Here is a 27,037-nt window from a genome sequence, read left to right as displayed (position 1 = left end):
TCATTGTGAATTGCTAATGTAGGCCTACTGACAGATATAAGTTTTACTTCCTAATATTCCAGAAGTACGACAAATTTGAACCATGACCTTATTTGTGAATTGCAACCGTAATTAACAATTAACCCAGACAGCAACTATATTGAAGCATTTTATATTTTATTACTCACAAGAATCAAATGGAACAAAAACTGCCCTTTTAATTCTTCATATTATAAACATTGTTATTGGCTGCTGTTAAATGCAACTTAATGTACTTATAGCTCCAAGGTATGCTGGTAGTAAGAGTGCATGCAGGTGATGACAAACCCATTTGCTGATAATGTAGTAACGGGGAACTTCTCCCATTTCCCTGCAAGATGCAGCAGTTTTGTATCTGACATGATAAATGGACATGTTTGATACTTTGTCAGTTCTGGTAGTGCTTTTTCTATTGACAAGGATCTGTACTACAAATAAAATAAAGTATGGTATTCCTTGGAAAGTAACCACTGGTTCCATTTCATGCCTTCATAAGAAAACTGAACAGATAACAAACTAACATAGGAGCCAGACATCCACATCAATTATAGCAATTCCCACAGTTCATGATTAGTCATCACAGGTAATCCTCTTCATTTTCTGTGTCACTCTTTGTACTCCATAAACTGTTTCAGCTTTCTTGTCTGATCAGGGGGCAACTGCATTATGCTGCAATAAAAAAGTAATAACAGTTAAAGTTTTGGTGATAAGACACTATTATGAATATCTTTATGCAGTAAGAGCTTCATATTAATCTATCACAGAAGTTAAGATGAGATATCACAAGATCACAAGAACGGTCTTGCTAGTGATATCTTTATATAATAGTGGTCTGTCTGGTAGTCTTTTTCTTGTACATTTTCATTTTTTCTGTACGTTCTCAATTTTTCTTGTGATTGTTATGGAATGTAAATTACAAATTACTGATTTTGTTGAGACGTGCATACATGCACACAAACCTAGGAATATGCACTCAAATCTGTGCAGAAATATTACTCATTATCCCTTACCTTAAATGATCTTTAAACTTATTGACCACCCTGTACAGAGATGTCCTCAATGAAGCTTTCAAGGCAAACCGGAGGCCATCTGGGTCATTCTGACCCCTCAGCACCCTGCGGCTGGCTCCTGTTGACAACTTGAAGCATTTTTCTACTGACTGGGGGAAAACATATAACATTGTTAAATCATTTACCAAAATCATTGCAAAATGTTTACATAAACCAATCAACACACACATGACAAACTGTACAGTTTGGGATCATTCCTAATGAAGCTATTGTTCTGCATGTACATATATCAATCCAACTAAATGCAATCAGATTAAAATATTTACAGCCCTCCTCCTGGCATTGAGTGGGATACAGAAAGGTTGGTGATTATACTTGTATGTTGGAAACAAGACACATATTAATCTATGTAGAACAAGTTTTACTGGGAATGAGTCCTTAGTAGACTTAAGTAGCCATCAGCTTAATAAAAGTTGGTTTACCTATTTACTTCCCTTTAATTACGTTGTTCTATATACTTGGGTAAGAATGTGAAAAATAATGTAACTAAGAAAAAGGAAAGTCTCACCTCTTGTAAACTAAGCATAGAAGTTAAGATAGCAGGCAAGGACTTCTGCACAACTCCAAATGTATCTTCATGATAGGAAGATGCGACCAAATATGACAATGCTACAAAAGCAGTAATATAAAAATATGTTCAGTCCCAACCAGGGATACAACCTTATTAGAACTACACAACAAGTTAGCAAGTATTTGGATGTTGATAGACGTATTTTGCAGTTCAAATTGATGTATTTATCACATCTTAACAAATACTGCATTTCTGTTATGATATATGACTTCTGGTCAATTAAAATATAAATACTTGATCAATATCTAATAAAAATTACACATTTATATCTAAGTCAGTAGTCTGAGGGAAAATGTTAAGTACCTTCCACTGCCCAAATCTGAACTTTGCAATCAGCAAACAGCCTTTGGCTTTTAGCCTCTGGAAAATCACTCAAAAAGTACGAGACTGCTTTTCTCTTTTTGATATATTCTGCTATCTAAAAGAAAAAGATGAAATGTATATTTATAAAAAGTTGCAAAAAATGTATTTTTTTTTTTTACATTTTAAGGGGCCCGCACACGGTGAGCATTTGGCGCGCGCCACTTGCACTGCGCAAAATGCTCACGCTCCTCAGCTCCCTGCAAACGCTGCGCTCTTTCCTCAGCAAAGGTGCCTCCCGACCCGCCCCTATCGGACGTACCGTAAATTGTGGGATCATGTGATTAAGGAAACATTACATATTTCTGAAAGTAATGGCAAATGGTGACCACGTTAATCAATCAGACTAACTATAACTGTGTACATTTTTGTTTACTTCGCTGGGGGCTGCCATCTTTCTTTGTTTCCGGCTACCGGCACATGCGCATTGTTGGCATGGCGTGAGCAATCGGCACTTGCACCCCGCACACGCTGAGACATTTGCCTCAAGAGACCAAAAAAATCAAACACGTGAGAAATTTTGCTCAGCCGCGCGAGAGGCAAAAATCTCACCAAAATACCCCCGTGCGCGCCAAATGCTCACCGTGTGCGGGCCCCTTAATACACTGGAGGTTTTCCCTTGTACCCTATATAAGAAGCCTTGCAAATAAGACCATATACTAAGGATACAATATCACTAATGGCTATTTGTTTTTAAAGCTCCTTAAATACCTTATCTGCTATTGATGGCTGTTTGGGAAGTGGAGCTGGACCTAAAATAGAGAAAAAAAGGCAATCAAATTTACCCAGAGAGCTATTTTTCTGCATGAAAATCACCACTTAATTGCCTTATCCAAATCATGAACTGTATGTAACAGATTATATACAACATTCAAGAGATCCCAAAAAATCCTAACCTATATTTCATTTCCTTAGAAAATTAACTCTTTTGAAAAAGATTAATTTTGAACTACCAATTAAGATGTAAACTTGAATGTTGACCGAATGAAAATGACATGAAATTACATCTGAGAAATCAGAGAAACTTCAGAAACTTAACAAAAACATAACACATGTTGAAAATTATTCTAACACAGCAGCAAAAATCCAAATAAAACATGCATTCTCAAATAAAAATATACCTGAAGCTGGACTTTTAAATCCATTCACCTGTGGTCCCCTGTATATGACTGATGGACTTGTAACATCCATTATTCCATAGGGCGAATCTGGACAAAGATGAAATCAGTTCAAAACATTTATAAAACTAGAATGGTATTCAGAAAGTGCTGACCTCCAGCAAGGCTGCTCAATCGTCATTATTAATCAATCAATTAATTAATGTATCATCACCAAAATCTAATTGATTCTAAGTTAGCCCATACCTGACTTATGCTGAAAATATATCAAAACCTGTAATACAACTATTTTGAACATTTCTGACAAAAGCACCTTCATATAAAATCTAAGAGGAACACGTTCTGCTATTATTTGACTAAACATTTTATTAGAACTGCAGTAGCACATTTTAAGTGATCTCACCATTTCAATCATATCAGCTCTAGTAGGTAACTTACTGAGCATGTACTTTTCTAATAATGACACTTTACCAAAATTTCATAGTCTAAAGTACTTCGTGGTACTTCGTGAGCAGGAGGAAAGCAGGTGTAAGCAAAATGACACATGAAACCCAAATACAATAATAAAAAAATCTATAATATAAAGTAGCTGTCTTCAGAAGATGAATTTGTAGAACATCAACAGTTCCCGTTTCACAATCACAGACAAATGAACAGAATGGCGGGGCAAAGAGTGGCGGTGACAGTTAATGATTGATATGTAAAGGGAATATTAATGTAACAGATTGTCTTTCTGAAAGATAGATCAATAGTTTATAAAAATCATCTTTCAAAGAAAGCTTGGAGATGAAGAGCTAAAAGATTTTAAAAGAGCGTCAACATGTTTTTTTTATCATTAACGAAACAGGATCATGCTACTTAATCACTCACTTCTGGACATTGAGATAATTACTCAAAATATATATTAGTTCAAAAATATGCTATTTGTTTTTGATAGATTAAAGATAAACAAGCAGAGAATCTTAGAAAAAGCATTTTACTTTATCAACCTTAAAATAACAATACTGAAATAAATCATCAGACATAATTGTAAAATTTCATTTATCATCATACTTTAAAAGTGCCAATTGATTCTAAACCAAGTCTCATAAAAATAGATTGCCCTTTTTATAACTCATGATATATTCAGGCAGATAGCAAGATACAGACAAAGCAAGGTGTTAGGTAAAAAAGATGTCAAGTCACAGGTGAACATAGAAACTTACTGGTATACACTGGTGTATACACTGACACTACATTGCAGAGACCAGTGTATGAGGAAAAATAGAATTATCAAGGTATCAAGCTAGGGTATATAAATACAAACAAACAGGCAATGTATCACCCCAGGAAGACAAGGCAGCATAGTAAGCTATAACATACAGGTACATGCAATACCTCGTGACACATGGGAAGTATGATTCTGTATCGAAGTCATAGCAGGGTTAAAACCCAAAAAGTTTCCTATAAACAGAGATGAGAGACTTCTTTAAAAGGCAAGACACAGTGCATGGGGTCATGAATACAACACCCAAATATCTGCATTTCTGAATAAATCCTGGGTGAGTTTCATGTTGTTACAACACTGACTTATCAACATGTTGTTACAGTGGAGTAATTTCTACAGCCTCAAACATCTCCTCTGTACAATCTTTAGGTACTAAATGTGATAAACACTTGTAAATAAATACAACAAAATTGATTCAATTTATTCTACCAACTTCATTATTCAATCATTGTACAACATAAACCACCAGTCCTCTGAAATACAAAATAAATATGCCAAAATAAAACACTTAAGAGAGCATCAAATCTATTAGATATATTTTCATGAATACACTTACCTTTATCTCTGTTGGTTGCTCTCTCTCCACTGGGCTGTCTTAATGGGAGGGCCCCATTGCCCACTGTATTATCATTGTGCTGCCTCACTGCACTGGTCAAGGCATCTATACTGGTCAAGCACTGTGTACATAGGCTGGTCCAGTTGTGGGGGTGACCACCTAACATGGGATGCAGGATGTAAATGATACAGCCCATTGAAATAGTTTCAGTGATAGACATAGGCATATATTTTCAGAGGAAGTCAATAAAAATATATCTGTGCTGTTTTTTAGAGAAGTTGAAACCAGGTTCTGGCACTTATTAATTATTATTATAAATAAGCTTTGTAATAACAGATATTCAATGATACGATACATTTACTAATTTCTTCTTATCCAAAGAAAACTGCAGAAAAACTAGCAAGCCTGTCTAAACTGGATCAAGGCCTCCATAATTCTATACAGATTACCTGGCTGACTGAGGCTATAAATCTGCTTTCTTCTTTCTTTTGAGAACTTGGACAGCAAATACAAGTCTAGGTAACCCAAATACTGAAAATATTAAGAAGAGACACAATTACATTTTATATGCACTATATCTTATGTAGTCAAACAAATGCTACATACAATCTAGGAATATCCTTTCATGTGATTTATGCTCCCCTCCCCCACTCTTTCAGTCATTTATTGCCATTAAGGCCACACTTTTTTATTTTTATGGATGACATCCTCTGGGGACCCCAAAATCGGTGCGAGCGGGCGAAAAAAAAAAAAAACAGTCCAAAAAAAAAAAAAAAATGCTTAAGAAAAGTTATGTTTTCAGTACACAGCTGGAAACACTAATTTACCACAGAAACACGTATCAAACTAACAACATATGTCTTTATCCATGCTCTCAAAATATTAAAGCATTGTGAATAGGGCCTACTTCGTAGAAAGGTAAAAAGTCATGAATATATATATGCTGCATATTACCAAATCTATTTAAGGTTATTTCATGCATTCTGTTGGTATAGCAATCAATAAAACAAATATCAAATAAACAGCGTGTCTTTATTTGTACTCTCAGAAAATTTAAGCATTGTGAACACTTCACAGAATTGTTAAAAAATGAAGCAAAGATAGGCCTATGCTTCCTACTACCAAATCTAAAAAAGGTAATTTCGGTCGATGCCATTTTGTCTACTTCGACTCACACGTAGCAGCCGACTATTGGGTGGCCTGTCCGACCTTCAGTCCACCAAATACCACGACGCTCTTGTCGACCCTTTTTTCGGTACAAAAAAAAAACCCTGGTAAGCCTATGTGCTGCTTTGGACAGCCTTTCGTATAATTGTAAAAAGGTGATATCTCCATGTCCAATATCAATGGCAAACCAATCCAAAACGACGGCCCCCGTTCTCTTTATGACTTTAATTGTCGTGTATTTTGAAATTAATGCTAGAGATGAATTTGACGGCAAAGCGGCCATATTTCCACGTGGTGATAAGTACACATGCGCAGAAAGCTCATTTTCCGCACTCGGAACTACTCGGATGTCTCCGCAGTCGACAATGACAGCATGGAGCTTGCGGAATTAGCCGAGGATTGCCGATTGTATTTTCCGGCAAATTCAATAACGACGTTTGCGATAACCGACTTCCTTGGGGGGGGGGGGGGGGGATTTTTTTTTTTTTTTTTTTGAGAACGGACGAAAATCGGTGCGCGCGCAGGATGTCATCCATAAAATTAAAAAAGTGTGGCCTAATCTGTAAATAACAGGGCTGTAGTTTTTTAGGGGGGAGGGGGGGGGCAGCTGTTGAAGTTCATAGAGGACACAGGAAGTACTTTATACAGATCGAAATTTCTTTTTTTTTTTAATCTTTGAAGCAGGCAGGTCCCCCCTATCTCCACGCCCCCTTCCACCACAGCCCAAGGCCCTGAACTATGATGGCAATCAAATTATAGACTCTAGATCAATTCAAAATACCTGTTAACAAGTACCTATAATCTATTTCTTACAAAAATACACGTAAAACGTGCCTTGCTGGAAAACAAACTTCAAATTATTGAAAAATGTGGCTTACTGGAAAATGAACTATAAAAATTCCCTATCATCATTTAAAATTCCGTAATCACTCAAATAATGCTGGTGAATTTCACCAAGTGCCAAGTAAAAACCAAGTCATCAGGCTAGTGCCTAAATAAACAAACTGCCCACATTCAAAATAACAACTGTCAAAAAAACTTACAACAACTAAAATTTCCCCAAACATCTCATATTTTTAAACTGAAACTTGGGGAAAAACCAGACTTAAAGAAAATGTCTAATATTAGTCAACATAAGGGTGATATGTAATCAATAAGCCTGTGACACCTGACTATTGATCTCCCTATTTACCACCATGCCAGGTAAACAGTCAGACAATGGACTACTGGCTGAGTAAGTATACTATACAACTACAAAAATTTCCATAATTTTGTATTGTAATTGTAATTTTGTATTGTATTTTGTATTGTCATTTTGTATTTGAATCACCAGCTATTATATTTGTATTGTATTGTAAAGCATCAGTTTGTATTGTAACTTTCGTTTTTGTAACATACATGTTGGGGAAATCCCAAAATAGAACAATGGTCCATAAGTAGGTCAACATACACAAAGTGAAACTTGTAATCAGACATTACAGAAAGTAAGCCTGTGACTCTGAATCACCAGCCATTAAAATACCTATGCTGACAAATGGGTATTTCCAGGAACGAAAATAAAACAGGGTATTTCCAGGAACGAAAATAAAACATCAACATAAAATTCCCACTTCCAGGTATAAAATGAGCTAAAATCTGCTGACATCAAACTGTGACAAAGAATCCTTGTTGAGCTCACACCTTATTGCAGGTAAGATAGCTATAAAATAAGATAGCTATAAAATATAACGTTTTCTTTACTCAGCTATTAAGACCAAATACTTTATTGTAGCATCCACAAGTGTTTAACAGAATTGTTGATATTAATATTGTTGACTGTATATTGTTGATATTTGATATTAATATACCACAGACTTTTTATATGTGCTTTTTTTCTACACTTATTGTATGTATTTCTCACTTTAACCAGGCAGCATAAAGAGGGGATAAGATATTGAACAAAAATATCTTTTTTTTCTTGTTGTTGTCAGAATCCTCTAACCTTTCTCGAGATCTAGATATTGCTTATATTATATTTATACCATTTGGCATGTGATTTTCGAATTGTGATTACTAAAACAACTGTAATTATCAATACCACAACTTAATTCCAATTTCTGACACTGATAAAGTGACAATTGTCTTATTTCAGATATATCTCTATCGTCAGGCAGCAGTTGTCCAGAGTTCCAGAGTATCATGGCAGGAGCACGCCCCCCTCATGATGTCAAGTCCCAGAGTGGACTGACGTCTATCTTCAATGAGAAAGTGGTCAGTGCTGAGAGGATGAAGCGCCCCATGCCCAGCTGGGGTGGCGGCAGCGGGAGCCTGGTTGGCATTCACCATGAAGGCGTCAAGTAATTAAGTTTTCAGTTCTTTAATCTCTCACTGATTTTTAGGACTAAAAAGCAAAATTTTACTTTAAACAGAAACACTTTTTCCAATTATTATTTTGATGACCATGAAAATAGCTTAAAATAACTTGTAGTTAAAGTGCATTTCTACCTTTAATATTAAAGGTCTAGATTCACTCCATCTTGGCAATGGATTTATACATATTTATGAAAGAGATTTTGCAATATTCCAGGGTTACTACTGACAAAGGCAACCAGTATTTAGTCCACAAAGGAAAGAACTATGGTGTGTCTAACCAAACTGTGGTCACTGACGCCCGCCACATGTCTGACAAATGGCAATCTAAGGGATCAGTGGATGTTGGAGGAAGAAAGACCGTCAACGACTTTGTACAAGTTGGTGGGACAGGGTACAACCTTGCAAAAGATAACTGTATACAAGCATCGAAGAGAATGATGAACATGGGAGGCAAAAAATAGACTCTTGACCAAGCATTATTACCTCCACAGTAACAGTACACTAAGGCTTCATTCACATGCAATGTCTATTTTCTAAATTCTATTTTCTATTCGCGGTATGTCTTATGATCATGGTCTGTGCCCTGAATATCCCGCGGCGTAATTTCTGGCAGCGCGAGCCAGTTACTATAAGTTACTATAAGTAACTGGTTCGCGCTGCCAGTAATTACGCGGCGGGATATTCAGGGCACAGACCGTGATCATAAGATAGCGCGAATAGAAAATAGAATTTAGAAAATAGACATTGCATGTGAATGAAGCCTAAGATACATAATTCAAAACTGACTGCACCAAGGATTCGTGATTATTTTTGGAACTTTTCAATTTTCATCCAATCTGGCTCTAGGAGGATCCATTTAGCAGCGGAATAATTTACACAACAATATTGTTGCAATAATCCAGTCCTGAAACTTTGTTACTGAATTTTGACCTTGCTTGTCTTGAACCATTTGATAATATTAACCTGCTTAGAAATAATAAACCTATACATTACCTGTAAAATGGACAGTTTACAAGACAGGGCATGATGGAGACATCTGCTGCTTTCTTCTCCAAAAGAAGACTCTATGGGTAATTGTAAAGGCTGCAACATCCAAAACATGACTTTTATAAATAACACTTTTATTTAAATTAAGCATTTGGTACTTTTAAAAATGTAAGCATTTTTTAACAACCTATTTCTGTTATTTATAATTTCTCTCTATTCATCAGTATGAAGTTACCATCATACTGAAGTTTACCAGCTTACATCATGTTATCCATGATAAGTTATCTAAACACAACCAACATACATTTATTAGTGGCCATGATGGTGGATGGCCTTCACCATTAAGATATTTAGTCAATACTCTGTTACAAATATCATCAGTCAGTGTGCAGAAGGTCAGTGACCACGATGGCTCCAAGCATGAGAAATTGTTTAGTTTTCTACTGGTTGGTTAGATTAGATGATTAGATCATCTACAATAGACTTACCTCAGTATTGTATGCTTTGAAGAGAACCACTCCTAAGCTCCATACAAAATGCAGGAACACACCAGTCACCAAGGTTTGCCAGAACAGAGAAATGTCCAGCAAACCAAATACAGAGTTCAGAGGGGCTACAGGGCTGATATGAGATTTAGATAATTATATATAAAATTAGATGTGCTTTGTAATGTTATTTCAATGCTCATGTATAAAATAATTACAGATATCAGATATTAAATTATGTTTAACTGATGACAGAAAGTGTACTTTTTAAGTTTTGGAAATAAATGTCTTTCAATTTCATGACTTCAACTTAATCAACTTGAATAAATAATAGAACCTTTATGAAAATATATAAGGTGGTCTTATACATCACCTACAATCTTGCATATTTTATAATCAATTTCAGAGCAAAAAAAAAAAAAAAGAAAAGAAAAAGAAATCAACAAAACATACTAACCTCTTCTCAAGATTTAAAGTATAAATTATCCACTCCTTTGGTATTGCACCTGTAAGATATAATATCATTTCAACCAATTAAGTCCAGAAATCCCCCCCCCCCAAAAAAAAAAAAAAAAAAAAAAAAAATCAAGTACACCAATTACTTAATATTTTCATAAAAATAAATGTATGACAGTAATGACACGGAAAAGGAATTAATGTGTCAACTACAAATAAAAAAAAAAACAAAAATGAACTTGATTTCACTGACAACTTACCTATGAGAAAATATACTAAGTAGTAAAAACGCATCAACTTTAGCGTTGTAACTGTGGATTCTAATAACTGTGGACTTATACCAGATTTCACTTGAAAAAATTTGGCTTGCTGTAATATAAACAGTTATAATATAATGAAAAATGTATTTATCCAATGCTAGCAATAAACAATGGGCATTTTGTGTATTACATTAATAATCAGATTAAGCCACATTACAAAAAGTAACAGCATCACATTTTACAACATTTTCAAATTTATCACGCTGCTGTATGCACAAAAGCCTCACAATACCTGTATAACAGGGAATTCTAAGTAATTCTTGTTCTGCAAAAAGAAGGTAACTGAATAGAAGTATCCTGCATATACTCCATGAAAGACAATGAAGAGGTGATGTTCATTCAGACAGGCAGAAGTCCTGAAATAACAACATATTCCCAATAGTAAACCTTATTATACTGTGGCAGATGTCTAGATGTGCCTCAATTTGTGACTTTTTTCTTATCATTCTTGTAAATAAAAGTATTTCTATTGCTGATTTAATTACATTATTGCATTGCTTTATTTTTTTTTTTTTGGTTACAGGGAAATTAATTGTACAGTCCTACAGCATGTTATAATATCATACCCTTTTTTGCATTTTACTGCATCAAACAGAAGAAGCTCCAAAAACATTTCTCCAAAACAATATCTGACAAGAAGTTGGATCATCTCATATCTAAACCTAACCAAAAAGTCTAAATAACACTGCCTGCCCACCTTGCTGGCTCACACTGTACAGAGAGGTCCTGGTAGCCTCCTCCCACTATCTGTACACAGCACCAAGTGATGACTCCTCCAGCCACAGCATGGACAGCTCCATGGAATACATGGGAAAGCTGGACCAGAGTCCACAGATACCCTGCCCTGTTACCTATAACATTGCCTTGGACTAAAATAAAAATGTAAGGAAAATGTTTACATAAAATGATGTATAATGAAATATAAAAACATTTGACAACTAAACATATTTCTTGTTTTAAAATATTAATATCAAAAATACCATTATATGAAGACTCTGGCTACTGACCATATGATTACATAAAATAAATTGTACTTCCTCAATTTTTATTGCACACCAATCTGGCTATCCTACCTGTATAGTATGCAGAATCACATATTACAGTTAATGCTGTGAGCACTGACAAGAGGATAATATAGCCCCATGTAGACAGCTTCAAGATACATCCGAGGGTACCTGCCAAATAAATAACTTTCCAAATGAGATCCAGTATTATTTAGGTAAGGAATATAATGAGTGTAAATTAAATCATTCTACGGACTATTCGACTGTACTTTGGGAAAACAAATTATTCAATACTAAAAAATAGGAGTTATTCAAAAAAACGTTTTTCCTTCTAAGTGATCTGAAATAATCCCCTGCTCACAAGCTGGGAATTATGCTGAGTGTTAATGAAAACCATCAAGAAAAAACACTTTACTAGTTATGAATGTACCAATTAATCAATGCAATAAGACAACAACAAAAAAAACAACAAAATGTTTGGGATACAAAATGTGTTCAACATATCTGCCTTTCCATTTTACCATGACTTACTAGATATCCAGAGAAAAGGATGCAGTATACAGAAGTTAGCTGCAGTGATGTAGATGGAAACCAGCGTTGGAAGGAGAATCAAGAGCCAAGCAACTGCTGCACCTGTCCTCCATTTGAAAACCTGACAATAAAAGTAATAAAGTAGCAACAACACGTTTCCTTATTCCCTTTTTTCTTTTGATCATCAATTACATACAACCTTGCCTTTGAACTTTACAATTATTGAATCTATATACTTTTGAAGGCTTATTGTTTCAAACATCCCAAGACTGCCCAACTCCAGTGTCAACAGACAGCGAGACACTCCAGTCCACGCACTGCTGCTTATTTTTTTATGTTTATTTTATGATCTGTATTTATTTTAATTTGGCTGTTACCTCTGATGTATACCAGTACACGATGCTTTTCATAATGAGCAAAGGTACAGCTCTAGTACTGCTTCAAAAACACAAAGGAGAGCTGAATGGAGCACTTCTTCAAAGCGAAGGGGAAACGTGTTTGAATGATGCCGCCATGCTTGATAACTAATATCACCGATCAAGCGTGATTTAATATTTATGCGTAATATTGAAGTATGAGTGCAATATTTTTATTCAAAATTAAAAATGATTTTAAATTAAGTATAATTTAATGTTTTTGCCCTCTTCCTGCTCCAACTAGATGTCTGTAATCATTTTTTCACTCTTTTACCCATGATGCATTTCACTGTAAGAAGCCGACGATGGCTGGGCAACACAATGCGGGGGAACCTCTGGAATGTTACAGCGTAAGTGTGTATTCTCTTTGTAAGATCACGTTTTACATGAAGCCTTATGCCAAGGTAGTTCCACGGCATTGGAATACCTGGCGTTTATGTTCTGACGGTGGCACTGTGCCCAAGTTTGCAGCGATAGTTTCCGCCGTCCCTGAAGGCGCTGTCAAGTCTAATTACTCACTGTACTTTTGACGGGAGGGTACCAAGTTCCAGTTTTCTAAGTAGCTTTTTTTATCACAACTCGTTACATTTTAAAGAAGGCATCGTTTTGTATGATTGATTTGTTTTCAGTTCCAAACTTAGATCTGTTGCAAGTGACACACTCATCATTCACACCTGTACGCCTTTGTGGTGCGTTGTTAAAAATATACTCTCTCTCATCACGGGGGACTGTGCGGTTCGTTTTTATTGTAATTAGCCTGAGACCAAAATCTTATTGTAATTAGCCTGTGACCAATAACTCAGTGTCACACTCCACTTTTTTAAAAGCAACAAAGTGAAATTTAAATGAGAAGTCAGTGAGAAAATTATAACTATTTAACTTCACCTTTGTCACGAGTCCTTGGTTGATCTTGGTTAGAAATATAACATTAATATTGATTATGTCAAGAAGAGAAAATGACTATTTAACTTCACCTTTGTCACTATTCCTTGGTTAGAAATATAACATTAATATTGATTATGTCAAGGACCACTTAGCCACATGTCAACCTAGACAAGCCTGCTATACTCTAAAGAATGTATATAGTAGAAAGGAGGGTGTTATGAATTAATTTATGCTTGCACTAGTCACATTGTGACACTTATGGAGCCAGTCTACAAAATGCTTGAACATAGCTTAACAGCTTGGGAAAGCCATCCTATGTGGACATTCTTCTTCCATGTTTGTCATAAACTATGACTTTAACTACCCTCGACACACGAAGATAAAAAACATCAGAGATGAAGGAAATTAAAAATTTGTGCAAGGAAAAGTATCAGGTGTTATATTGCTAGTACATATTTGGTGTGTTTATTGGTTACTTCTTATTACCATATTACCTTACAAATTCATAGTAGATGAAAGCATGCAATTTTTATTAAACTTAAAGTGTGCCAAAATTGTTAGTTTTGAATTATTTTAGTTTATATAATAAATAAATATGATTAGGCTGTAGCTCATAATATTAACTCTACTTTCAACATGTTGATAACAAGTCAAATCACCTTGGTCATAAAAACACAATATGTCTGTTTTCAAAGCAGCAGTCTAGATGTGACAGGTCAAAGCTTACTAGTATACATGTGTATTCCTAATTTTCTTACATCACTCTACATGCTTCTTATTAAGCTGACTGTGAAGCTGAAATTTACAAATCAGGGCCCCTGGCTAGAGGTTGAAAAGCAATCAGGCATATTTCCCTCTTGGAAAAGGGTGGGGGTCTGAACTATTTCACAGAGAGCAACCGCATCAATGAAATTAATCTGGAAAAATTTGTAATGAAGCAATTATCATTTATGTTTCATAACACATACATAAGTCGCTTTTTATATGAGGTTTACAACTACCATTAAACATTTAAACATTGCTTTCAGATTTATACTGGAGAATATGGTATCAATAAAACAGCAATCTGTATAGCAGGGTTTTTTTCATTGGATTTTATGTGATATTTCTGTTTTAGATAAAGGTTTATTATGCTGTTGGGAAGTTGAATACAGCCATTCCTGTATTTATGCTTAATGCACAACTTTTCAATAACCCTTTGAAATAAACCCAGATAGCAATAACCTGCGAACAACTCATTAAACATGAAAGAGCCATTATATGATAGCTCTGTACATCAAAGAACTAACCTTTCTTTGTGCTGTCATCCACTTTATTGAAGCAGTTTTAAAGCTGCAGTCGGGCTAAAAAGATCTTGGTTTGTGTTACAAAAACATCCACATCATAATCTAAACCTTTTGTGGAGTTTTGTAATAAACTACATTTTCTGCAATGTGATGTTGAAGCATGCTATGTTTTAAGGGAAATCATGATAAAGTCTGTCACCAGATTTTGAAATATTTTTTGTACTGGAAAAGAGTAACAGAAAAGATTAACAATAATGATCCCTGTTAATTATGTAATTGATTTGCAAGCCAAATGTTTGATTAATTGAGTTTTTAAGTTACATTTGGATTAACAGTAGGCATAGATCGTATTCATATGTCCCAATCACTTAGTTATTTCTTCAAGGAAGTTCAAGTTGTCAAATTACTCTGCAAAATTAATTGGTAAATCATTCACAGCAAGCATCCATGGAAATGAAAAAACCTGAGTCTAGCCATGTAATACTCATTAAATGGTTTTTATTGTGGGAGAGGAGAAAGATTGAAAATCCAATTGAAAATTAAGCAATTATTTTGTAGATTCCAATCGTGTTACACAAAGAGCCAGACCGAGACCAGCACGGCAACCCAGTCTATGACCAAGATGGCAAGCAGAGGTTTCGATGCGGCTTTAAGATTGGTGGTGGAATTGACCAAGATAATTCCAAGAGTCCACAGGGTTATCCAGATAAGGTGTGAGATGATAAATGGCTTAAGCTCGTATTAAACAGCATTGGAAGAGCAATATGAATTGGTGTTTCCCTGACACTGTAAGATGTCATTTTATTGGGGTCAAGCAACATACTAGTAATGTAATGAAGAAATTGAATAACTTTAAAAAAATATTTTGACACGGAGTTTTGAAATTGGTGTCCAGAGATAAAAGATCAGATGTCAGATTTGCTACGCCTTCAGTTAATAAACAGAAAACAATTTTTATTTTTAAGGGTATTTACGTGACATTTATCTATGAAAATGGACCAGCAGCTCAATGTGGGTTGGAAGTTCACGACAAAATATTACAGGTAATGCAGCGTATTAGATATCACACTTTACTGTAGACTTGAAGCTGATGATATTCTTGGATAAGTTAACATGTAAGGTTGCTGATGTTCTTTTGTTATGAACTAATGTTTTATGATACTCACAGACATATGTTAACATCAATCTGATATCTTCACTCTATACTAATTATAATGTGCAAACTGATAAACTTATTTTAACAAAGAGTTAACATAACAAAGCCCTGTGCCAGTTTTATTTTGTGAAAGTCAACAGTAACAGTAGTACATATTTAGAATCATGGTAATTACGGTAAAGTGCCATGAATTTCGAACGGCTCTTGAATTTCGAACGATCTTAAAATCGGCCGTCTGGAGTTTTTTCTGGACCATGAATTTCGGCCAGTAAGCAATTTTGCGCGATCTTGATTTCGTGAATTTCGTACACCTTAAAATCGGCCACCGGGCTATTCTTGCGCTTATAAAGATCTAACAGTCGGCAATGTTGCCCTAGCGTACCTTTACCTGAGTACTACGTGTGCGTCCCAAGGTGCAAGATAACGATCAGTACAGTTAGTTTAGGACGCTAAACAACATCGTCATATCCATTCATTCAGATAACAGGAGAATCTATTAAGAGTTGTACTGTCGGGCTGTTGTTTCTTTACCGCAGTATTCGGTGTGAGATGGCGATCGGTAGTTTTGCTGAGGCGCACAATAGCATTGTTAACAGTAGAGACTTCAGTAACAGAACACAAGAGTAATATTAAGAGCTGCAATAAAGATTACCATTATTGCTTTCTTGTCTCGCTCAGATCGTTCACGATCTCCCGCTGACGATCTTTCGCTAATGAAGTCCCTTGAAATGTACAAATGAAATGAAAAATATTTTTAAAAATTATAAATTCTAAAGGGGAGGGATGGAGGGTTAAAAACAATCGAGAACGATCTCCGGCTGACGATCTGCCGCAAACGAAAGCCACTGAACGAGTATGAGCTTTCTCATTTCACTCGGATTGCGACGCTGACAATACGAAAATTGCGTTCTCGTCTCGCCCTTTGGCTTACGAAGTCTCTTTAACAAATATGAAAATTGCCTCATCTCTCTCGGATTGCGAACGATCTCTCGCTGAAAATTTGAAATTTTGCTTTTTGTCAATCAGCTTTGTCAGTGGGCAGTGCGTATGAAGGTCCGGAAGGTGTCCCCTTTCACAAATTGGCCTGTAGTTTGCTTAGTGTTTTGTACCGCATGAAGGTCACTCTTGTCACTGCTGCATACGGCGTGGAATGTGTATCTTAAAGTTCATAGAAACATTTTATTGTGTTTTGTAAGCTTTAGGAAGTAGTTTCGTCGTGACTGAATATCAGCGTACACTACAAAGTAATACCATTCATCTGTGACGCATCATAAAAGCTAGGTACGTCAAATTACTCTAAGAAAATTTCTTACAACGTCCACGGCTGTCCCGACAAGCCAAGACGTCATAAAAAAAGTCGCAAGCTGTCTAAAAATTGTAATATATCTAAGTTTAATTGTTTGTAAATTTTGTAAAAATTGCCCATGCCACCCCGTTAGTTTGGAGGGTTAAGCTGGATCAAGTCCGTGTCCAAATTCTTTGAAACATTGCATGAAAAATCAATCTTCCTTTGTTTCTCTGGCTCCTTGTTTAGCCCGATGATCAGAATCATCTAGTGCCCCCAGGTCTGCTGGAGCAGCTCTTTGAAAATAACACACAGGTAGATTTTTATCTGAGATAAATATTGCGTTCGATACACTCAAGACAAAAGCTTCCTGTGAGCTGAAGGGCACTTTACCCTCTAATTAAGAGTTAAAGCAAGTTCCAGCTAGATGGACGATTAAGATCGGACTTCAGATGGTAACTAGTATTGTTTACCTCAGTTCTGTGAAAGCAAACGAGAAGGGTGTCAGAACAATGGTGCATATATAAATCATACAGAGAATTTGTACATTCAGGTGACATTAACTTATAATCGAAGGGGATTTTCGATAATATTCCTTGAAAAGTACACTAGATTTATAGAGAATATTGTCATGGTTGGCCAAAAAATTATATACGCACAGTGTATCCGTGCGTATGCCTGGTTACGCCCCTGTTGCAAACCAGCAAACCATATCCTGCTGACTACATGAAAATTGCCTTCTAGCATGGACAAAAAGTCCAAGCTTCTATGCTTGCTCGGATCGCTGACGATCTCTTGCTGACGAATATAGTAACGAAGTCCCTTGAACTAGTGTGGAAATTGGCTTATTGTCGCGCTCAGATCGCTCACTATCTCCCATTGACGATCTTCCAGTCCCTTGAACAAATATAAAAACTGCCTTTTCGGTTTACTCTAGATTACCTATCTCTCGCGTTTGTTTGAAGATGGTTTCAATGACAAAACGTACACGCTTTTCAAATGCGTACATTGACGCAACTATGCGCCAGGAAATCAGTTGGTGCTGCTGGTTAAGATTGAAATGCCTGAGCGGAAAAAAAAAAAAAACGGCCCTGCACCCCCCCCCCACACCTAGTATATTTGATCGCAGACAACAATCAGCGGTCATCTTGGTCGCAGCGCACGACAGAGAGAGACCGTAATACACAGTTCGGCTGCCGTGGCGAAGGCTACCTGTGCGCCGCACATACCGATCTGCGGTCGTAGTGGCCTCCCCGCACGGAGGAGAGGCCGTAGTGCCAAGGCCGGCTTCTGCAGGGAAGGCTACGTATGTGTCGGAGACACCGACCCGCGAACGGCGAGATGAGGACGCATTCGCGCGTAAAGCTCCGCCCGACTTTAACGGTAAAGGCAACGAACCTGGTCGCGGAAGACACTTATCGCAGATGAAGGCTACCTGCACGTGCGCCATAGACACTGATCGGCTGTCGTCTCGGTTTCAGTGCACGGAAAGGAGCAACGGTAACACTAAGCTTCCATAGTTAAGGTTATCTGGCCGTGGCAGACGCTAATCGTTGGCCGTCTCTCCCTCCGTCCACTCCCGTTCTGAGCGCCAGGATCGTTTTTGAAAAACGACACTAGTTTCTGGCTGCCAGAATCGCTTTTGAAAAACGACACTACTGATAACGATGCTGTTTTGCGGCCCTAGACAACAGTACCGCTCTATCTATGGGCCATACACAGTGATCGGGTGAAAGTTTGTGTATACCTTTGGTCGCAATTACCGACACTCACACATCATACATTATGGTAACTCTAAATAGATCGTCGGGAGAAGATAACAGAAGGCCTAGCGACGAACAGACAACTTCTGGTCAAAATTGACAGAATTCCATGAAATTCGAACTTTAGGAAGTTCTGAGCACCTCCATTTCATGAATTTCAGCCAGAACGATCTTTTCCCAAATTTAATTATTTTCTACTGTTCGAAATTCATGGCACATTACCGTATGCTGCTTAAAAGCATTAATATATGATATTGCATCAAATTGACCAGAAAAACTGCTTTTCTTGTGCTTCAATTTTTTTTTTCTGTTTAATGCCTGCTCGTTTTACAGCCTTGCTGCCTTGTTTGGGACACCCTAGGTTCCCATCCCTAGATTGATCTAACAGGATCAGTCCATCTCCACAGGGTACCTCGCTAAATTGCTCTCAGCCCAAGTGGCTTAAATGTCTGGGACGCCCACTAAAGCTGCTAAACGATAGTTAATTACCCCTATCAGCCTCAGCAGGCGTGACAGACATCGAAGCCGCCCAACTTCATTGCAGTTAAGCTAGAATTCCCTCAGAGATAGTTCGATCCAAAGTTAGTACGATAGTCTCTGGGAATGGTCTTTTAATCAACTTGTATTTTCCATTGCAGGTCAATGGCCATGACATGACAGTAGTGACCCACAAGAAGGCAGTGGACTACATCCAGAGAAAACCCGTCCTCAACATGCTGGTGTTCCGGCCTGGGGTGCCCAGGTTACAGAAGTCAGGAGGTCCCCAGGCCCAGTTCCAGGCATATCCACAGCAGAATTACCAGCCACAGCCACAGTATCAGAGGGGGTACTGAACCCTGGGGACAGACCTTGGGGGGGGGTCACACACCATCTTCAGCATGTATAAAATGTATGGGCATTAGTCAGAGCGTCCAGTCAGTCATATTTACTTGTGCAAGGCATTAGGATTTATAAGAACGTTTCATCTGTATTACATTGCACCACTTTTGTCAATTTTTTTATCCAGTTGTCTTAAACTATAAGAATGCCATTTATATCAGTCGTCTGATTATAAAAAAAATAATGATGAGCTAAATGTTTATGTAGGAGTGGAAATATTAATGCCATCTGCACTTTGGTTCATAGTAGTAATAACTGAATTCTTCTTTCAATAATGCATTCTGTGGTTATAATACTAATTTAGGTGCAATACATGTGTAGTTTGCATGAGTGAACTGTCATAATTTGACAGCCATTTTCTATCATATTTGAGATTAAGGAAGCTGAATTCCTGCAGTAGCTTGTTCATTCACACTTGATGCTGTGCAAGGGTAAGATGTAGTATTGCTCATTGTATTATTTATGTGCCATGATAATTAAGTTCCCAAATTTTTTTCTCTTCTATTTTTAGCATGTATTCATTTATTTTGGTAAAAGAAATCTCAATTCAAATTTCAAATCTTTTCATTTGGTAACACATTGACTAACATTGATTACTTTGCAGTTATATTGGGGGGTTAGAAATCTATTCCACTAAGCTAACGGTCTCAAAACACTTATTCATATCATAATACTTTTTCCATATACATGGTTATATAATACACATAGATGCTTCAGTGAAGTCTGTTATTTGCTTCCAATTTTAGATAATGTTATCACAATGCTGCTTATGCAAAGTCTTCCTAATTATATTATTTTATATGAATATAGAACATATATTATTTTGCATGTCTTCAAGAGATATCTTGATCCACACAATTGTCTTTAATTTTTGAAAGTATGACAGTGTGAATGTTATCAATTTTTTAAGCAGATGATTTATTAAGAGTAACTGACATCTGCTGAATGATAATGTTAATAAGGATCATTTATTTCTTAGTTCTGAAAATCAGATCTAGAATTATCCCTGAAGATTTGAAATTGTCACATATCTGGTTATATTGAATGTATTCATGAAAAGTCATTGTTTCATACTGAAGAAGTACGTCATGGGCACAATTTTTTATATCCAAGAAGGGTCACAGAAATTAAACTTGGCAATAATTTGTATATACTTTTATATGGCCAACTGCATTTTTCCATATGGTAATAAGACATGAGATATTGTGTAAACCCTTTTCTCGGTTTGAATTATGACCAAAACAAATGAAAATAAAAATTTATAGATTGAGCATTTAGGAAAAATACTTGCCACAGGACTTTTGTATGTATTTTACTCCTAGAACTTGTTAAAATAATGTGTATCGTATCTTGAAATCTGTACTTGTAGAGTCAATACAGGGGGAAAGGTTGTGCAATTTTGTAGGCTAGTCGTCTGTAGCTGCACCAGCTTGGGACCTTTTTCACTGCGAGCAGTACAGTAAATTATAACTCTCCAGTTTGACAGATGGACAACTTGATAGCCAGCTGGCTGTTATGGAAGAGAGTCATCTAAAAGGAGCACTCGACACTGCTAGTTTATGGCATAAATTTTGTTTTCTACATTGAGGCTTGTGGAAGTGAGTAGAACTTTATGTTAGGACCAGTCAAAGTGGTGCTGTATCATATGCTGTACTGCTCAATGTGAAAAGGACTGCAGTTGACTTATATATATATTTAGCTGTAGTGCTGGTCTAATTTAGCTGCTGAAAGGTTGTGCATCTTGTCAACATTTAAATTTATACATGTATATATATTATATATAGTATATATATCTTCAGACATTTTCCAAGTATTTGTGAAACAAAAGGGTATTTTCCAGACCATGAAACACCTGTTCTTTGACCAATTCATGTCACCAGTTTGGTAGGTCGGGGTAAATATGTCATGTCTAGAGTAGAATCTCCTTTTTTCATTAGTGTAAAGATTGCATGTTAAATCTAGATATTGTCTAGAAATTGTTCTATATTTATCTGTATGGTGCTGCTGTAGAGACAATGCTGTTCTATTATATTCAAGGGTGCATTTTTTAATGGTTTTTAGATATATGAACATCTTGTATTTTGTATGTGTAGAGTGCATTCAAGATTTGTAACCTTTATGCATTGGAGATACATTGTTGTTCCAGTCACAAACAGAGCAGTATTTAATCATTTGGAGAACGGGTAACTAATCCCAAGTCAAAACTTCATGGCAATTGATTCTACAATGCATGTGGATAGTGAAAGTGAAAGTCAGATAATTGTCAGATCAAGCTCTTCACATTAAAATGGCTTATTAACGTGTTGAGGAACTAGAGGATGAGATGGGTGACATGTACAGTATTGATCTCTGTGTATTCTCTGTAAATATTACATACTAGTAAGGGGAGCAATAAAAAGAGAAAAGAAACAAACTTTTTATTTTTCTTTCTTTCTTTTCTGTACTACTGGTAAAGTACCATGGCCGGCGCTTCCAACAGTAGGATTCTTACACTTGTATTTTGCTTACAGTCGCGCCTGTATTTTAATAAATTGCTCTCTGAGAGAAACACAAGTGCAATCATCCTATTTTTGGATGGGAAGTCAGTTAAAACTACTAGTACTTGCCATCCACTCTCTGCCACATACAAGAGCAAACAATATCTCGGCAACACCCAGACATAATCACTTATATTTCATAAATGGAAAAGTCGAGTTGTAACTAGTACTTCTATAGTTATTCTGGCTTTTTATTTTTAAGCTTGCTTGGGGAAACAACAGGAAATCCAATTTCTATAATTATTTTCTTTGCTTTTATGAGACAAACGCAAAAATACACGCCCATATTAAAAGTTCCTTGGTACAAAGGAGTAACTGAAAGATGTAATCTATGATTGTCTTAGGTTTATTCAGTTCAAACAGTTCTATATGAAGGAAAGAAAAACGTAAAAAACTTGCATTGAATAAATAATGATTTATTGACAAACAAGTTTATGATATGGTCTTAAAGGAATACTTTCCAAAATGGGCACATGAAACCAAAGACCTAAACTGTTAGATTATGCTGGCTTCCAACTACATCCACAGCACTCAGTTTTTCCTTACTTCACCTTCTAGAAATGTTACAGTAAGCTGTTAGTTCTTCAACCTTATCTGAGTTATGAGAAAGTAGTGGTCCTTACAAGCCTCAATATTACAAGGAAATTAAAAATCAATTTTACCCTTACGGTTAGCAACTCAACTTCACTTAAACCCCTTGGGGCAAAAATGGTCACCTTAATTAAATGAAACTTCTGTCTCGCTTTGTGAAGCTCATTACAGTTTAAAACCAGTGCACTTTGATCAATCAAATATAACATACATTTTTTCACGTTAATATAAAATTCTGTAATTGTGGCAATAATAATATTCCAACATAATTCATTTTGCAAAGAAAAGAAATTGTATTACATACCAAGAAATATAATATCTTCAAAGTTTGAAACAAAAAAAGAAACATTTGCTTTGGCAAAGAGTCATGCACCATTTCCTTCATATATGTCTTGGCTTTACACATTTGGGAAATCTTCAACCATGCAGCATTCAACAATCGTGTGACTAAACCAACACTAGATGGCGCCATTGCTCTGATCACCACTACATGAAAAAGGCTATAAACTTTACAGCATTTGGCATATCACTACTTAGTTTTCTGTACAAAAATGTGTTTGTATCACCTAAATCTACATTTTTTTTCTAAAATGTGCAACTTTCATAAAAATATTATATTAAAACTTTGGCATTCAATGAAACTTGGCCTGTTCTTGCTCTATTTTTATCTACTCAATCAGATGTGATTTTGTTTTTACTGCCTAACATTACCTTTGTACATTAATTACGTCTATTTTAAAACTATAACTGAACTGACTAGATATTATGAAATGTGTTTTAATCAAGTTTGGCCACACGATTGTTAAATAAACCAAGCACTTTGAGTGATCATAAATACCTTAAACCATACAAAGAATAAAGGAATGATTTAATATAAATGCATCTTTTCTCAATTCCTATATATGCTCAGCATTTTACATACACAAAAATAGGATTCCTGCAATCATAGATTTATTTTAATTACAAAATATATCTTTTCTTCAAAATTCTTTTTGGACGGTATTATATGTAAATATATCAGTCACTCCCTAACTAGACTAAACTATATTTAACTCTTCAAAATAAACCTTTGTTTTTGAGAACTGTTGACATGTACAGTGAACAATATATTACAAAACAGTGTCACGTGGACGTGTGGGTGCACATGAAACTAGAGTTATCATTTTCAATAAACTAGTCAAAATAATGACATATATATATATATATATATATATAACAAGATTAATGATAATTAAAGAAAACACATAATGATAGTAATAAACACAATAATATTCATAATATTAAACAAGTTCACATTCACAGGCACACAATTGCAACACACTATAAATGATAAAATAAGAGTTGAAGTGCCTTCAATCCACACCAGTAGTACAGTATGAGTTGACAACACCGTTGTTCTCTGATCCAGAGGTCTGTCCTGATCTGACACTGAAGCTACGGACAGCCAGAAGCCATGGTACACTACTGCGTTATTTAAGCCTCTACATCCCCTATGCTTGTACATAGCAAACTTTGAACCAATCATCACTGATCGATCACGTCATGGTTGTTCTTCAGCACTAGCTGCTTACTCATCCTTCTTAGTAATCACATTAATTGCTTTTTTTTTTAATCAATATATATATATTTATATACACCAAAATGGCAGTTAAGTAATTTAGTCAATTTGTTTACATTAAACACATTGCCTGTATATCATAAAGCCTTGCTATGCTACTGCTCTACTCTCTCTGAGTGCAACTATATACTGGAAGCTTGCTATACTTGGGCCTGGTCGAGCTATCGGTCATCTGACTTTGTCAAATCCATTTCAACGTCTGCCGTGCTTTATCTACATTAAGTGAGTTTAGAAATTACACAAATTGAATAAAATTAACCTTCAAACAAATGTAAATAATAAATAGTCATTCAACTGTCAGTTACCAATATTCTTCATGATACATTTTATAATTTCATTGGCTGACAGAAGATGGATGGCATTGTGTTTGGAAAAAGACATAAATGCAGACGTTTCATGTGCTACTCCCTTTGAAGTCACAATGAAACAATAATAAGACAGTGAGACAAATGTGCTATATTTAAAGTCTTTAAAAAATTTGATTGTTCTACTTGATTGTTGAAGTACAATACTAGTTAGGACGGAATTTCTCTTGCAAGCAAGTCATATTGCTTCACATAGCATTGAGCTTGATTTCCCCTTATATCAAAATGATTATGTCCACTGAAGGGGAATACCTAATCACTATAGCTCAAATTGTATGGCACATACAAAAATATATATACATCATGCATTTATCTTGCACAATAAAACAGAATATCTATGTGTGTCTGTGTGTGTGCGCGCACGTGCCGGCACATGAATGTGTAAACATGTATGCATGTGGGTCTAATATAATACGATTTACAAAACCAAACTGTAATTAAACTTAAGAGTGATTTTGCCCACTCCACCATAATAATATCTAGTAGTATCTTCTTTCATGAATCTTTCAAAAATGCACTTTTCTATCAACAGCAGCCAACTGTTCAATCTCCATACATCTGGCACCTCTTCATATACCTGTTCAACCCTCAATGGAAAGACTATCCTCTATCAAAGTAAACAATCAAACCACCGGTAAAATGTTACAATGCCTTCAAGTTAACTGCTGTCTTCTGCTGCGATCATACCAAGTATGCCTGGCATCTTCATTGTCCTGATCATACATCATTTACTTTCTCCATGCTGAACTTGTGACAGTGCAAAAAGAAATTCCATGACAATAGTTTTTGAAAATGTTTCTGACTTAAAAATCAAGCTGGATGGACTACATGTAAATAGTACAATGGACACAGTTTGCAGAATGTAAATTTTAAACTTCAAGGCACTTGTGCTGCAGTCTGTTGCCGTGGACAACCTGTTGCAATGGGAGCAGCCTATGGAGCCATTAGTAAAACGTCAGTGTTATGAAGACCCATCAGCAAAGACTGCAGAGAGCTGGCTGTTACACCTGTCCACAGCATTCAGCTGAAGAAACTGATTGGATTCTTCACTGTAACCCATCCCATCAAAACCACCCTGACTACAGTCACCATAGCCTGCAAACAAAAGAAAGTCTGTTAATTCTTACACAATTACTTTATTCCATCCACGTTCATCTTTTACATATTTACTTTATTAACTTTACTACAACAAAATATATCAAATGAAGAAGATATGTACCTGTCTCAAAATAAGATATGTAACAAAGACCAATGAAGTTGTTAATTATCAAGTTTATCATATTTTGAAAATTCAAAGTTTATTTACTCAGTATTGCAGGCTTGCAGGCCAAAAGTACATCACAATTATATTATTTAATTGTAAGTCAAGACAAAAAAATGACTTATGACTACAATAACAAATCATATTTTCAGTCACCATGTTAAAAAAATATTTAATTTTGCCATATGTGTATACAACATGTTTCCATTTAACACCCACAAACACTAGGCCAAATGAAATGAGTCTGAGAGTTTACAGAGAACTACATACCATTTGATTTCTGTTCCAGAGTCAAACTGGCAATAGTGTCTTCGAAAGCTGGGATGGGGACCATGCTGCGCGGACTCGGCTGGCGCATGACCTTCATGTTGTTGGCAGCCATGTTCATGGCGTTCATGCTGGCCTGCTGGTTCATGACGGTGTCCTGCTGTGTCATGGAGTTCTGGTAGGAGGTGTGCACCTGCATGTACTGCCCGCCTCCACCACTGTTCACTGCAACAGAGACGTACACTGGACATTAGGACAGGCATGACCGCGGCCTGTTCCCGGTCAGTACAAAGCAGTGGACAGAGCGCAAACACAACCCAATCAGACTTCAATACATCGAGTAATGTAACGAGTCGATCTTTTCATGGGGAAAATAGTGATTTTTACAGATTTTGTATTTTATTAAGTCATATATTCTTAAAATTCAAACATTCCTATCATTTTTAATGATTCTACAATTACATAT

The 27,037-nt window shown here is 36.0% G+C and overlaps 4 protein-coding genes across 11 annotated transcripts in view; 2 read left to right on the top strand and 2 right to left on the bottom strand.

Moving 5' to 3' along the window:
* Window positions 1–139: 139 nt before the first annotated feature.
* On the bottom strand, window positions 140–12,805 carry LOC106174867 (nucleoporin NDC1-like). 2 transcript variants are annotated; one of them, XM_013556602.2, is made up of 18 exons: window positions 12,640–12,805; window positions 12,263–12,383; window positions 11,801–11,902; window positions 11,425–11,596; window positions 10,960–11,083; window positions 10,668–10,776; window positions 10,409–10,457; window positions 9,955–10,087; window positions 9,473–9,562; window positions 5,410–5,491; window positions 4,961–5,119; window positions 4,515–4,580; window positions 3,141–3,227; window positions 2,731–2,771; window positions 1,963–2,077; window positions 1,597–1,697; window positions 1,029–1,177; window positions 140–687 (listed from the first exon to the last, which is right to left on the bottom strand). In XM_013556602.2, the coding sequence occupies exons 1-18, from the start codon at window positions 12,670–12,672 to the stop codon at window positions 624–626; spliced, it is 1,797 nt and encodes a 598-aa protein (XP_013412056.2). In that variant the 5' UTR covers window positions 12,673–12,805; the 3' UTR covers window positions 140–623. The 2 variants fall into 2 exon arrangements, with proteins under 2 accessions (XP_013412056.2, XP_086854899.1); XM_086998773.1 differs by lacking the exon at window positions 4,515–4,580.
* LOC106174870 (uncharacterized) lies at window positions 7,344–10,251 on the top strand. 3 transcript variants are annotated; one of them, XM_086998775.1, is made up of 5 exons: window positions 7,344–7,361; window positions 7,744–7,817; window positions 8,259–8,463; window positions 8,694–8,985; window positions 9,246–10,251. In XM_086998775.1, the coding sequence occupies exons 3-4, from the start codon at window positions 8,306–8,308 to the stop codon at window positions 8,938–8,940; spliced, it is 405 nt and encodes a 134-aa protein (XP_086854901.1). In that variant the 5' UTR covers window positions 7,344–7,361; window positions 7,744–7,817; window positions 8,259–8,305; the 3' UTR covers window positions 8,941–8,985; window positions 9,246–10,251. The 3 variants fall into 3 exon arrangements, with proteins under 3 accessions (XP_086854901.1, XP_086854900.1, XP_086854902.1); XM_086998774.1 differs by lacking the exon at window positions 7,344–7,361 and having other exon boundaries at window positions 7,725–7,817; XM_086998776.1 differs by lacking the exons at window positions 7,344–7,361; window positions 7,744–7,817 and having other exon boundaries at window positions 8,230–8,463.
* A 97-nt stretch (window positions 12,806–12,902) lies between the features above and the next one.
* LOC106174907 (tax1-binding protein 3 homolog) lies at window positions 12,903–22,345 on the top strand. Its single transcript, XM_013556679.2, has 4 exons — window positions 12,903–13,028; window positions 15,408–15,560; window positions 15,815–15,892; window positions 19,692–22,345. Exons 1-4 carry the CDS (start codon window positions 12,984–12,986, stop codon window positions 19,884–19,886), a joined length of 471 nt encoding a protein of 156 aa, XP_013412133.1. The 5' UTR covers window positions 12,903–12,983; the 3' UTR covers window positions 19,887–22,345.
* Window positions 22,346–22,869: 524 nt separating this feature from the next.
* Window positions 22,870–27,037, bottom strand: part of LOC106174882 (zinc finger protein GLIS3) — a 46,711-nt gene continuing 42,543 nt past the window's right edge. For 4 of the 5 annotated variants that reach the window (XM_013556636.2, XM_013556634.2, XM_086998769.1 and 1 more), the window contains exons 9-10: window positions 26,575–26,814; window positions 22,870–26,138 (exon numbers count right to left, since the gene is read on the bottom strand). In XM_013556636.2, coding sequence (XP_013412090.1) covers window positions 26,005–26,138; window positions 26,575–26,814 — 374 coding nt within the window. In that variant the 3' untranslated portion in view covers window positions 22,870–26,004. The remainder of the gene's footprint in view (window positions 26,139–26,574; window positions 26,815–27,037) is intronic. The other variant, XM_086998770.1, reaches the window with a different exon arrangement.

Source organism: Lingula anatina, chromosome 1 (assembly GCF_051362555.1).
Source record: "Lingula anatina isolate TDL-2025a chromosome 1, LinAna3.0, whole genome shotgun sequence".
Taxonomy (NCBI): Eukaryota; Metazoa; Brachiopoda; class Lingulata; order Lingulida; family Lingulidae; genus Lingula; species Lingula anatina.
The sequence above is the reverse complement of the archived record's forward strand: the minus strand, read 5'-3'. Positions and strand labels throughout refer to the sequence as shown.

Excerpts from the sequence above, each read along its gene's own strand:
- LOC106174867 (XM_013556602.2), bottom strand. The coding sequence starts at position 12,672 with ATGAAAAGCATCGTGTACTGGTATACATCAGAG. Across the intron at positions 4,581-4,960 it reads AGCAACCAACAGAGATAAAG|GAAACTTTTTGGGTTTTAAC; the intron begins GTAAGTGTATTC and ends CTCTGTTTATAG. Across the intron at positions 3,228-4,514 it reads TACTTCCCATGTGTCACGAG|ATTCGCCCTATGGAATAATG; the intron begins GTATTGCATGTA and ends ATCTTTGTCCAG.
- LOC106174870 (XM_086998775.1), top strand. The coding sequence starts at position 8,306 with ATGGCAGGAGCACGCCCCCCTCATGATGTCAAGTCCCAGAGTGGACTG. Across the intron at positions 8,464-8,693 it reads ATTCACCATGAAGGCGTCAA|GGTTACTACTGACAAAGGCA; the intron begins GTAATTAAGTTT and ends GCAATATTCCAG.
- LOC106174907 (XM_013556679.2), top strand. The coding sequence starts at position 12,984 with ATGGCTGGGCAACACAATGCGGGGGAACCTCTGGAATGTTACAGC. Across the intron at positions 13,029-15,407 it reads AACCTCTGGAATGTTACAGC|ATTCCAATCGTGTTACACAA; the intron begins GTAAGTGTGTAT and ends ATTATTTTGTAG. Across the intron at positions 15,561-15,814 it reads CACAGGGTTATCCAGATAAG|GGTATTTACGTGACATTTAT; the intron begins GTGTGAGATGAT and ends TTTATTTTTAAG.